The 14,011-nt window shown below is 41.0% G+C and overlaps 1 protein-coding gene across 1 annotated transcript in view; it reads right to left on the bottom strand.

The window, feature by feature from the left end:
• WDFY4 (WDFY family member 4) overlaps positions 1-14,011 on the bottom strand; it is a 140,068-nt gene that overhangs the window by 105,356 nt on the left and 20,701 nt on the right. The window contains exons 10-13 of the mRNA XM_061358826.1: positions 13,155-13,259; positions 12,139-12,329; positions 8,917-9,524; positions 2,426-2,519 (exon numbers count right to left, since the gene is read on the bottom strand). Coding sequence (XP_061214810.1) covers positions 2,426-2,519; positions 8,917-9,524; positions 12,139-12,329; positions 13,155-13,259 — 998 coding nt within the window. The remainder of the gene's footprint in view (positions 1-2,425; positions 2,520-8,916; positions 9,525-12,138; positions 12,330-13,154; positions 13,260-14,011) is intronic.

The raw sequence follows: 14,011 nt of genomic DNA, 5'->3' as shown, positions 1-14,011 counted from the left end.
TCTTCTTTGCCCAACCTGTTGCTGTGCCTGGGACTGCTCCAGCAAGTTCTTTTTCTTTCCCTTACTCAGCCTTGTCAGATCTAGATCTCACCTGACATTGCAAATGAAAAAGACCTGGCATGACACTGGAGTCTTAAAAGCCACAGTTCCAAAATGCCAGACAAGGATGATATATAATCTGAGGGAAAACTTCTTTCCTTTTAAAGTTGGAAAAAAACCTGTGAATATCCTGGGCCACCTGTCTGAAGTAGGATGCTAACCTCTAACTATCACTTTACTTAGTTTTTGAAATGTGACAATGCTATCTTTCATCACAGAACAGGCAGCATTATTAATAAAGGGAAAATCCACCTTGCATTTGATCAAACTGTATGCAGTCTCACAGGAGCTAATGGGAAGCTTAGTACCAGTCCTAGGCATGAACATGAGCAAAATACTCTATATACAACTTACTGACTCAGACTGTCTTTTTGGGTGGTTTCAAAGCTTTTAAGCAAATTTTCATGCCCATGGGACATTCAAATGATTTTTGATCATACCTAGGAATGGCAGTAAGATATAACCACAAATCTATTTGCTTCAGCTTTTAATTGTTGTTCTAGACAGCCAGAAGAAATGGCTGAGTGCAAGACCACCTGTTTTCCTGTCTGCTACCGTTTTTCCTGTGCTGCAGGCTTGACGTTACTTCAGCCCGTCACTGCTTGGGTTTGACAAAGGTCATTGAGAAGCTGCAATTTTGGCAGGAAATGGATATTACCTGTGAGGGTCAGAATCAAAGTACATTAATTTTATTGAGTTCTATTAACGTTTCTGTAAAAGCAGTGCTTTCTCATTGCTGTTTGTGTGAAAGCAAAGGACTTGCATGTGACCTTAGTTTATTCTGAAGATTTTTCCAGATTTTCTTGAACACCTGGGCCTTTAAAGATCTATCACAGTACTAAAACAAGCAGAAAGAGATGAGTTACTGTCTGCTCTTCACCACTGCTCCTAAAAAAATCCACTGTTTGACTCTATTTTTGAGTGAATGCCTGCAGTAAAAAAGTTCCATCCAGAAAGAAATTAGTTCATCTCTCATATAGCTGTCAAACACTATTGCATTAAAAGAAAGAAAAGTACCCTGTTTGGAAAAGAATATAGCTATTCAGGGAGAAATTCTTTCAGATAATCCAATCATGTATCTGACATTCACTAGCCATTGAGGTCCACCTTTTGCATTAGATCTTTCCTGGCTCCTATGTTCCAAGCAGCATGTCATTGCACAGGGGGTCATGCAGTGGCACATGTTATGATTAAAGATGCTAAAGTCCCATCATTTGTGTCACTACCTGGCAGCATCAGTGAGCTGCCCAAGGTATGTGACATAAGGTTCCACCCATTTCTCTCACATGCTTTTAAACAGAATTTGTGAGAAAAAAATAAATAAGTCTATTTTTTTCTCTGTTCTTTCTGTGGATCATCTGCTGAAAAACTCTTCAGAACATGTGTTAATTCCTAGCTGGAGTCTGACTCCAGGCCCTGCATAACAGGGGTCCCATTTTACCTGAGGCAATCTTATTCATAATAGCGTACTGAAAAAACCATTTTGAGCAATAATTTCTTGTTGACTAAAAAAAAAAAAGGAGAAAGGAAAAAAAGATTAATGTACTTAAATATATAACCGAAATTGCTGGAATTTGTGCTCTAGTACTTCATACTTTTAAGAACACTGCCATCTACTGAAGGTTTGACAGGTCTCTCTCACAGAGCTCAGCCATACAGCCAGGCCCTAGTTACTTGAGGACACTCTCATCCAATTTACTGTTCTACTTGTTTTTCAGAAATTAATTACTGTAATTAACAAAATTTCACAGCTGATGGCTTGGTTCTGCTACACAGAGTTGGGATGTTAGTTGTACTCCCACCTTCTATAATTCTGGATGACCAATCTGTGTTTATTTCAATCCCTCCATATGTACTTTAATTGTATTCAAGTATTTTAGACCAGAAAGCAGATACAATACAGGCAATATAATTGTTCAGAGTGGGGGTGTGTATGGAAGGTTTGAAAAAGCAAAGCAGATTCTAAGCTACAGTGGAAGTTTACGGACTGCTGGCCTTAAAAGGCAAATTGCTCTGGTTTCTGTGTTCATTAGCAGTGTTTTAAACGATTTCCAAGGGACTTACACACTTATACCTCTGCAGTGAGTACTGGATCAAGGCCTGCCTGGGACAAGGCACTGCATCAGACAGGTATAGAAATACTTAGTCAAACTGATAGTCTCTGTTGTTCTTACATCTGCTGACTCAATAAAATTTGTGCTGTTCCTCCTGCCAGTGTTCTAGTTAAATTTCAGTACATCCACATCTGCAAAGAGCAAGCAATTCCTGGAAATGAAGCTACAGAAAAGTAGCTGTTTACATGGCACTTTGGTATGTTCATGCTCACCTGAGAGTGTCCATCTTTGTACAGCTTTGGCAGCAACCTCACCATGACACAGACAGCACCTGGATGTACAATAGTGTAGTCTCCCATTTCCCACCTGCAGGAAAAAGGTGCATAAGATGTACCATCACAATTATCATTATTAATTACAGCAAAGAGGGTCTAACACCGTTCCAGGTGAGTACAGCATTAAAGCCTTCTGGCAGTAACCAGGGTCGGCATTTGAAGCTAAACAAACAATACAGATGACCTGGAACATCCGGAGGTCTTCTTAAAGTAAAAAAGACATAACCTGCTCATAATCTCATATCTTAGGGACCTGTTCATTTAAAGGTGTGCCACAGCCTCTGCAACTGAACTTTGCCTTTGAAGGTATTTGCAGTACAGAGAACAGACAAGCAGATGGATATCTCTGCTGCTTCTTCACAAGTTTTCGTTTTTGCCGAGTACCACTTTTACATATTCAGGTACAGCAGGGAACTGAGGTATTAGAGTTACCACAGAGAAGATCTGCTTTAAGCCATACTGCAGGCCAGAAGTCAGATATATCTCAATGATGAAGCCACAGCATAGCAGTAACTCTAGTTTAGGCACTGCAGGTTTATCACATTCCGAGCATCATCAGCATTTCTGGGTGCACCCCTAAACTGGAGTTGTGACAAGCACTGTCAGAAATACATGTCCCAGATAGATGTCATGAGAAAAGCAAAAGCAACATCTAACAGCCATTGATTGATTGATGCCTTGGCTTCGCGAGCGAAGATTTGGGAAGGGCTTTAACCACACTTGCTACAAGCATGATGACCAAGGGCATGTGGGATATGCAAATCTGTTTGGGAAAAAGAGTGCTGAGGCAATCAGGAAGTGTCCGACCAGGACTGTCAACTCCTGAGCTAACTCGAGAAACCCATGCGCTGGTCCGCCCGCATGCAACGTTGGATCTTGCAGCTTCCCATGCACCTTGTCACCTACTGATTTGACCCTCACCCATCCATTCAGACAAGTGAGAGTAAGCCCTTCCAGCCTGCGCAGTGGATTTTTTAGGTGAGGCACAGTTTGCACAAAACTGGCCCCACCCTTTACACCTGAGGTTTGGCTGCCACGGCCTGGTTAGCTAGGGCAGTGAGAGCAAAGTCCACAGGTCGTAGGTTTTGTAAGAGTGTCCTTCTCTTTGATGGAAGGCCTTACAAGGCTAGACGAGCTCCATCATCTGGGTTTGAAGATAGGATTTTACCTTCTCCTGTGAGGAAGGCCTGATTTCACTAACAAAGATTCAAGAAGACCTTTAGCCATGCATTCTGAACAAGACTGTCATCTCCCGGGTCAGTCACAAGCAACAATGATGCAATAGCACAACAAGCGTCTAGGTGGGTTCTTAGAGGCGATCAGTCATAATTAGATTGAAAAAAAAAACAAAGTAAAGCACAATATGCTTTATGTGCTGTATAAAACAAAGGGTACAAGTAAAAGAGTGAACATTGAAAAAACTAGCTTTTACAACGGACCTAAAGGAGGGGAAGAACACCATAATTAACATATCAGCCACTTCCAAAAAGGCTCATTCAAGACATCAATGCTGCAGGTAATGTGTAGCACACTGCCACACAGTGACAAATAATTCTTACTGCACTCTCAAGAAATACACTTTTAAAGAAATTGCTTATTTGCAGCATTTTCTGTGTGATTAATCAAAATCAGATCGGATATAAATACTTACTGCAACACTGGCTCCAGTGTGGATACATATACCTTTACTTGACATGAATATGTATGAGTTTTTAAATGCTAAACAAGAAAAAAAGTACACTGAAATTACACTCTCTTCCCATCTCCCACAAAACCTAGCCAACTTTAAAAGCAAAAACCCAGGCCCACTACTATAATAGGACCAAAAGTGTGGCTGGAAGGCTGCCCAGCAGAAAAGGATCAGGGGGTCTTGTTTAACAGCCGTCTGAGCATGAACTTGAGCCCAGGCAGCCAGGAAAGCCAAGAGCATCCTGAACTGTATCAGAGACAGCGTGGTCAGCAGGGCCAGAGAAATGAACATCCCCCTGTACTCAGCACAGGTGAGGCCACACTTTGAATACTGTGCTGTTCTGGGCTCCTCACTACAAGACATTGAGATGCTGGAGCGAGTTCATGAGTAATGGCTGAGAGAACTGGGAAGCCTGGAGAAAGGAGGCACAGGAGAGACCTACAACTACCTGAAAAGAGGGTGTAGTGGGATAGGTAAGAAGCAATAGGCCTCACGTTGCACTGGAGAGGTTTAGATTAGATGTGAAGAAAAATTGCTTCACCAAAAAGGTTGTCAAGCATTGGAAGAGGCTTCCCAGGGAACTGGTTGAGTCACCATCCCTGGAGGTATTTAAAAGACCTCCAGGATGTGGTCAGCTTAGGGACATGGTTTATTGGTGGACTTGGCAGTGCTAGGTTAATAGTTGGAATCAATGGTTTTAAAGTTGTTTTCCAGCCTAAAAGACTGTACAAAATTTCTGTCTGTTTTCCTGCTGTAGCTGTGCTCCCCAGAACAAGTTCTTTTTTTAGTTGAAGCCCTGTATTCAAGAACTGACTTCCCAAATTTCCAATTCAACTCAAATTTCTATCTTAACACTGTAAAATTACATTGTCAATCCATGTGTTCAGTTTTTAAGTAAATGTGAAGTAAAGATAGAGGTAAAATGTGAGCTAACAAAATGTGACTATTAGAAGACAACAATAGAAAGTGATCCTTTAAAAATAAATAAGATTATGAAATGGTTAATAAGTTGCCATCAGTATAAGGAGATGTTTTCTTATCTTTGAGCACTGCTTGGCAGGTTTAACACTCTCCAGGGTTGTTAAGAAAGAAAATCCAGAGTCCCTGGCCAGCACTGAACTACACCTCAAGCTCCCTGCCATCACTACACACCCACTCCCCTCTCAGAAAATTATATAAACCTTATCTCCAGCTTTCTGTGTGGTTTTCCAATGTGGTTGCCCTCATTTTCTGGCTTACCTTAGTACAAAAGCAGTCTCTATGTACCAACTCCTCACTCCCACAAATACCCATCTCTTTCATTCCTCCCTCAGGGTTACACAGTCAGCCCCATGATCCACTCCATCTATCCCACCAATACCATGGTATGAACCCCCAATTTGCTCTGCACTGGCTGCTACTTAAAAATAAGAAAAATAAGAGTGTTTGGGGACAAAATGAGATGCTGCAAAGAATGTGAACAGCCATTATCACAGTGAATCTGTGTGGTAACAGCAGCAGTAGCAGCCATTCTGCTAGGGTGGGCATGAAGAGGGGCTTCTCTTCCAAAGAAAGATCAGTCTCAATTAACAGCTTGCAGAAAGCTATCTCTAATTGCCAGGAGCTAGAGAAACAGAGACCCCATCTGTCACAGGTGGTGTTTCAAACATTAATGCAGGAGCAGGGACACAGAGGACTGGTTTTGAGATGGCAATGAAAGCACAGATTCCCCTATGGCTCAGCAGCTTGCAGTGCCACTGACCACAGGACAGGAAAAGGGGCTAGAATATTATCCAGTTAAAATGATGATTTTCCTGCATCTTAGTCACAGGTTTCCACAAGATCACCTCCTTTCCCTCTCTTTGGGGATGTTAAATACATGTTGCAGGATGGGGAATCACAGGCCACTTACACTGATTACACTCAAGTTCCTCCTTTCAGGCTGCATAGTTCCAGGCTGAAGCCTTCTTCAGGAGGAAGTGTGAGTGTGGAGCACAGCTAAGAGGAAGCTGCACCCAGGGAACCACAGGCTTGCAGGAACTCTGGAAATCTGATTTCTTGTTTTTGTTTTCAGAAAATTTACAGCTGGAAAATGACACAGGCTTTGTGGCCTGAAGCATCTGACACTGTCCCACACAACATCCTTTTCTCTAAACTGGAGTTACGGATTTAATGGAAGGACCATTCAGTGAATAAGCAGTTAGCTGGATGGTCATACTCAGAGAGTTGTGGTCAAGTGCTTGATGTCCAAGTGGAGATCAATGACAATAGTGTCCCTCAAGGACTGGTGTTGGGACAAGCCTTGTTCAACATCTTTGTGACATAGACAGTGGGATTGAGTGTGCCTTCAGCAAAGTTTGCCAATGACACCAAGCTGTGTGGTTCAGTTGATATGCTGGAGGGAAGGGATGCCATTCATAGGGACCTGGACAGGCTTGAGAGGTGGGCCCATGCAAACCTCATGAGGCTCAACAAAGCCAAGTGCAAGGTCCTGTACCTGGGTCATGGCAATTCCAGGCACAAATGAAGGCTGGGTGGAGACTGAATTGACAGCAGTCCTGAGGAGGACAGCTTGGGGGTGTTGGTCAATGGAAAGCTCAACATGACCTAGCAATATGCGCTTGCAGCCCAGAAAGACAACCATATCCCAGGCTGCATCAAAAGAAGTGTGACCAGCAGCTCAAGGGAGGTGATTCTGCCCTTCTCCTCCACTCCTGTGAGACTCCACCCGCAACACTGTGCTCAGCTCTAGGGACCCCAACACAAAAGGGAAGTGAAGCTGTTGGAGCGAGTCTAGAAGAGGCCACAGAGATGATCAGAAGGCTGGAGCACCTCTACTATTAAGACAGGCTGAGAGAGTTGGGCTTGTTCAGCTTGGAGAAGGCTCTGGGGAGACCTCATAGCAGCCTTCCAGTACCTAAAGAGGAACAACAAGAAATCTGGAGAGGGACCTTTTACAAGGACATGTAGTGACAGGACGAGAGATAATGGCTTTAAACTGAAAGAGGGTAGATTAGGTAAGATATAGAAGTTGTTCTCTGTGAGGATGGTGAGAAACTGGAACAGGTTGCCCAGAGAAGCTGTGGATGCCCCATCTCTGGAAGCGTTCAAGGTCAGGTTGGAGGAGGCTTAGAGCAACCTTGTTTAGTGGAAGGTATCCCTGAACATGGCAGGGGTTTGGAACTAGATAATTTTTAAGGTTCCTTCCAACCCAAATTGTTCTATGATTCTTTGAAGATCAGCATCTTGCCAGGACATGTTCCTCTGCTGTGTTTGCACACGCTTGTCCTCAACACTCTCCAGCTAGCTCTAGCTAATCTGGCTTCCTTTTGTGTCTTCACATCCCAGAACCAAAGTCAAACTGTTCAAAACCAGACAATGTGAACAGAATAGATCCCAATTTGCATTATTAGTTTCTCCACAAATGGTATTCATTCACTTACTGCAGAGACTCACAGCTCAGCAGGCAAAACAACACAAGGACCTAGGAAGCCTTGCTTTATGTTTCAGATCTAGTAACTTGAGAAAGACGAGCAGAAGAGAGCACCATACCCTTCCCAGTATTGCCACAGACCTACACTTTCTCCCTTGTCTTCCCAGGGCCTCTTACACACACAGTTAAGGTACAGGCTATGGACATTGACCCACATTCTCCCAAAATGGGGCTAGGAAGATCTACTTTAAAACAACTATTCTTTGCTTCTGAGCTGCCAAGTCCTATCCCCAGCACTAAGTATCTAACCAGAAGTTTCAACTGTAATTGAAAGAATGATAACAGAGAGCAAACATACCTATGGCTCTTTACAAACAGTAGCACAAAGAGCAAAAAAATCTACTGTAGGTTTTTCTGGTTGCTTCAGATACATACAAATATGACCAGAAATACTTAGTCAGCCAGCCTCAGTACTCAGGGAACAAAAGTTCTGCTGACTTCAGTGACTGCTAGCTACAAGTGGCAGAGCTAACGACTTGGCCTTTAAACCTGGGAACCTACAATAACGGCTGAAGGAATCTGAGTTATAAATTTAGCCATTTAAGTGTAACTACAACCAGAAACATTTTTGAGAAAAGAACTGAGAGATCCAAGATAAAGCTACAGACACATGAAGGGGCAGATCTCACAAGTCATGAAGTGCTCGTTATTCAGAACTGATTCATAGCTAACAGCTATGTTGATTTCTAGTGTAGTCTTTCCTTCCTGCAAAGGACATATATTTTTTATATAATCCAGGCAGGCAGCATTACTATTCCTTTTCCAGTTTTCTCCATTTCAGCTATATGAACAAATGAGTGTGTGTGTCTGTCCATGTGTGCCCGTACACACCTGCATGGGGTACCACTTAAATAATTTAAATAGTGTTTATTTTTAATGTATTAGGTGATCAAAAACATCTTTTCACATAATTGAAAAAGTCAAAATTGATTAGGGCATATTCAAGCTGAGACTAAACGCAAGCTTCAAGTCCCAAAACCATTTCCTACAGCCTATTCTGGCTTCCACATTGCATGTGTCAGAACCTCCAGCACAAACTCTGCCACTCTCTGGCTTGTGTAACCCACTGCTCCATCAGGGACTTATGTTCCAATATTTACCATCATTTACCTTTTAAAAGAGGTGATTTCTACTCTCTGCAGGCCTGGGAGTTGGGATTGTGGGACTGATTTGTTTGCTCTAGGCAGGTTATGTCACACTTTACCTCAGTTTACTGATGTATAACCAGTCTTGTTATTATATTTCCTGTAGTAGAGAAAGACTTACTTCTCAGGGTTTCCACATAGCCTAAACGCAGAGATAGGTAATTTGTTGCCTGGTCTTTTGAAAGCAACAGGATGCTCTTCTTGATCTTGGGGTCCTTCCTGATCATCTCTTGATGCCTCTCCCATCTCTGGCTTTCTCTCCTTGAAGTAACTCTCCAGATGGAGGGTTCCTTTAACCATGTGATCAAGAAAATTCAGAATCCATATGCAGTTCTTTAGCCACACTGGGAAAGGTTCTGAGGAACAGAAAGCTGCGTCCAGGAATTCTGCAAACGTCCTTGTCTTTTCAAGGCTCAGAGAGATTTGATATTCCCCTTGTGTCCAGAAGCATCCAAGTGACCCAAGATCCTCTGCCATCTTTTCAAAGAAACCATTCCTCTGGAAGAAACTGCTGTTGACAGGGTCCAGGTGCAGGGCTGCTGTTATTCCCTGAAGAGTGTAGAAAACAAGCTCCAATATACAGTTCTGTCCAACTGATGTCCACAGCCCAGATGGAGGGTCCTGCAATGCACCCTCCATGTCTGATAGAAGGGACAGGAGTCCATCGAATCCACTGCAGGTTCTAAAAGCTGAATGGCTTTTGGGACTCTCCAGTATCCTCAGGAGTGACTACAAATGTTAAGAAGGAGACAAAAAAAAAACAACCCCAAAACCCCAACAGTTAAATCAAGGGACAAAGAAGCTTTAAAGTATTTTAAAATCCCAAGTTTGTATCAAAATTCTTTTATTGAAATGTCACTCTTCAAAATTAAAAAAAAAAAAAAAAGTTGGTGAAAGTAAAGCTCATCCCAGCACAACTTTTCTTCTCCTCCCTTCCCCTATATATCCAGTGAGTTAAACAACTGAGATTCGAATGCACCCTCAGGAGCCACCCATGGAGTCAGCCCAACAGGTATGGAATAGGGCTCAGAGGGATAAAGAAAGAAATCATTATTATTCATTAACCCTGCATTACATGTCCTAGTCAGTTTGGCCAGAGGTAGTTTCAGATCTTTGCTACTCTTTCATCAGTCTTTTTGAAGTCTCCCAAGAAATCAGTCTTTGCCTAAAATGAAAGCAGTGATACAACTGTAAATAACCATATACAGGAACTAACAAAAAGGTACAGCTCTCTATATAGGCAAGTTTTCCTGCAGCCCTGAATATGCTAGACTTGCTCATGTGACTGAGCAGACCCTTTTCAAAAAAGGAGTGACTCAGGATGACCAGAAGAATACTATAAGCAGCAGGCTTTGCTCATTGAGGAAGGCAAGAATAATTCTCTTTCTCAGCAGACATATTTTTAAGTTTGCACAATACTTTAGAGGAAAATAGCCATAGACCAGATCCCAAGGTAACAAAGTAATTAGGTTTTCTCTAACTACAACAGGCTTAAAGCAGGCTATAAGCAAATGCCACTTGACAACATTACACATGTATAGAAAGCAACCTATACCACTTGTAAATTTTGAATTATTTTTAAAATAAGCCATTTTAAAACAAATGTAAATTATTAAGATCTGTAGTGTTGGAAATAAAATTAGTGAGAAAAAAGAGCTTGCAAGGAAACGGTCTACTGTCTTTGAATGCAATCCATTCCAGGTTTTGGGGATGTTGCACAATTAATTTTATAAATATAATGCTTTTTCAGGCACCACGGACCTTTGAAATTTGAGGGTGTACTTTTTTACATTGGAAAGGGCTTATTTTACATAGAGAGTTTCCCAACAGATATCCCATGAAAGAATTCCACTTCACAACCTGCTGAAGAGTAACAGTTTTAACACAAGTAGATATCCCTGTAATCGGATCTAGGACTGTGAGAAAGGGTTACCAGAACTGGAGACGGAGGGAGGAACTTTATTACTGTCATTCAATTTTGTATGATAATGTATCAAACCAGGCAGAGACTTCTGAACAGGGAGTAAATTTAATAACTCAGAGTTGAAGTTATCAGGATGGCTTTAACACATTTCAGAGAAGGTCAGCAGTAACCACATTTCCTCGAGCTCTAACTCAGTTAGAATTTAATCTCCTATGAGTTAGTATTCCTCTGTCCTGAATCTATAAAATTCATGTCTGCTGGAAATCCCTTAACTCAGTTAACGTTAACAGAATTTATTTCACGTTCCATTATTTGTTATTCCTCATAATTGTCCATGTGCCACTCTGGAATATGGCAGTGCTAATTGCATTTGGGCTCAGGCTTTAACAGCTAAATATATATTAGCAAATCAATCTGAATTTATGTGTAACGCAATCGCAGTCCCAATGGGTGTAGGTAATAAATTCATTTGCTTACATTATGCCTTAATATAGTTATCATTTGTCAAAATTAGACACTGAAGCTGCAATTTTTTTCATATTAGTTTGGACACTGTACTTAACTTTTCCACGGGTACTGTTAAAGTTTACTGTTTAAATCAAAGCTATAAACTTTGTCACATTTTTGTTTTTTTAAAGTAACATGGTTCTTCTATCACAGAAGCAGCTGTTATTGTTGTGCTGAAAAGTGAATTCAGTTCACACTTGGTAGAGAAGGTAGAATGAAACTTTCAGACAGTGCATATAACACTGATGCTTTTCAACTTGATGCCCATGATCTAAACCAAAATAAAGCCCACCGATTCTTTTCCCTGCTTTACAGCTTATCAGATCCTGTATAAACAGGATCATATCCTATATAAACACAATACAGGCTATGGATAGCACGAATTTATTCCTCCAAACATTCACAAGACACCTTCTTTCCATCATCTCACATCTCGTTTTTCATGACACTGATATATGTGAGAGATGACAAAATTAAGGACAGCAAAGTTTCAACTTTGGAAACTTAAGACAATCAAGCTGTTCAACTCATTCCTACCCTGTCTCTTCCACTCTTATCCCTTTGCCTTTTCTCACATCCTCCCTCTACCTCTCCTCCGCTTTTATTCACATCTGTTTCTCTTTTCACTGTCACATTACATAGAACTGTTCATACGACTGTGCCCTTCACCATTTCCATTTCCCTATCCTTCCTATTTAAGTCCTCAAAATACTTCACAATCTGACACTGAGTGAAGGTGTTGACTACATACATTGCTAAAAATCGAAGTGCCTAATTTACCAGAATTAAAAACTAGCCCATGGCTCTTTTAAGTTCTGCACTTACCTTCCTTGGAAGAACCACAGTGCTAGGTATGAGATTAAGAGCAATTTGCCAAGAAAACAAAACCAAGTGAGAAGCCACATTAATTACCTTGAGCAGATCTAGTTTCAGGTGTAGTTCCCCTTGAGTAGAAGAACAGAGGGCCCCAATAATAATGCTCATATATTCTTCATAGTTGATGACTGACAGCTGCTCCAAGATGCTGAGAGTAGCACTCCTGTAGCATTCATCATCCAAAAATATCTTGATATATGGCACCATTCCATAGTCCTTCAGGACAACTGGGGACAAACGTAGTGTTATTTGTTACTTAAACTATCCTTTACTTACAGTTTTCACAGGCAGACTTTCAGTGTTGGTGTGAAGTGCCAAATTTCTACAGATACAGCAGGAGAGGCAAGAAGAGCAGCTAGTTAAGCTAAAGACACACACACTGAACGGCACAAGTACAGCTAGGGAAAACATTACTGGATGAGCACAGTTTCTAATCATCAGAGATGACAGCTTCCCAATACAATAATGAGTGAAAAGACTCCTTACTAGTTTTCAGCTTAAAAATCTCTTCAGTCTATGAACAGGGACTTTTTGATAATTTGTGACTGTATTTGCACTGTAAGATGCTGCAAACATGATGATTCTAGGATCAAGAGTGAATATTGGGTGGATTCCAGTATTCAGAAGAGTTTATTTCTATATTACTATGTTCCACAAGATTCCCTACACATACACCTGTTAGGTATGCCAACTCTACATGTGTGTTACTCAGCATGTATCTGATCCCATCAATATTTCAAATAATAGATACTATGGAAGAAAATCTGGACGACCAAACAGCACGCAAACCTCTCACAGTTTTGCTTTCGACAAGACGACTTGTATTTTCTATGTAAATAATTCAGAAGTATCCCACGGATGAGGGAAGAAGGGTGACTACCGGGATAAGGCTCCTTAAGCAAGATGAGAATACCTTTGACACATTTCTTCCTGGTATAAAAAAAACTGTTTTCTCGTCTGCCACTTCTCACTGAAGCATGGAAGTTGGAAAGGCAATTGTGGCCACTTACCACCAAATATCACAAAAGTAATGTAGTCATGTAATTTCTTACCAGTGTTCCTCACAGACCTCACAGTAAGAGCAGCCACCATCTTCAGCATCACAGCATTTAATTCCTTCTCAGTGCCTTCTTCCAGACCAGGCAGATGGGTTCCAGCTGTCAGTATATCAGAAGTCATAATACAATTTATACAAGACCTGGTTAACTATACCTAAAATACATTAAACCAAGAAAGAAAACCAGTTCTCCAGCAAATTCTGTTTTTTTCTTAAATATTGCTCATATTGAACCCCAATACGATCAACAAAATGCAGACAAGACATTCTCTAGTTATTAATGTCTAGTCTGGGACTGGAAAACACAGGTCTGATTCCACATGCTGCAGTCTGGACCTCCCGCATGGCTATACACAATAATGGTAGTAACGGTGTTTCTACTTCCTCATTATATATGTGCCTGAATTTACAAATTACATAGCCATTCAATCACTCATTCTATAAAATTTAGACCACCGAGCGATCTAAAGCAGTGAAATTAATGCCAAGACAGATTAAAACATCTCTGTAGCAGCTCATAAGCAGAAGGTCAGTTTTCAAGAACCTTGAAAATCCTTATCTAAGTATTCTTGTACAAAACTAGTTCTCTGACATCAAGAACACAAATCTAAGTGTCCTCACAGGTAATGGATGTCTGCACTCTGGATCTTCTGTTGCAATTCATATTCCTTATGTTGCTTGGAATAAATGTACATAAATAATTCAATTGTGCTTGCTGCATCAGAAATTATACCTAGTATTTTGGGTCCCTCCTACTTCATTAAACAACTATCGTATTGGCATTTTAAGGCCTTTCCCAATTCATACAGCACAGGAAATGTGCTAATGCATTTTTAGTTTTTTTAAAATAGC

Source organism: Neopsephotus bourkii, unplaced genomic scaffold (assembly GCF_033783945.1).
Source record: "Neopsephotus bourkii isolate Nb327-2 ecotype Australia unplaced genomic scaffold, CSIRO-AGI_Nbou_v1 NB_951, whole genome shotgun sequence".
Taxonomy (NCBI): domain Eukaryota; kingdom Metazoa; phylum Chordata; class Aves; order Psittaciformes; family Psittacidae; genus Neopsephotus; species Neopsephotus bourkii.
The sequence above is the reverse complement of the archived record's forward strand: the minus strand, read 5'-3'. Positions and strand labels throughout refer to the sequence as shown.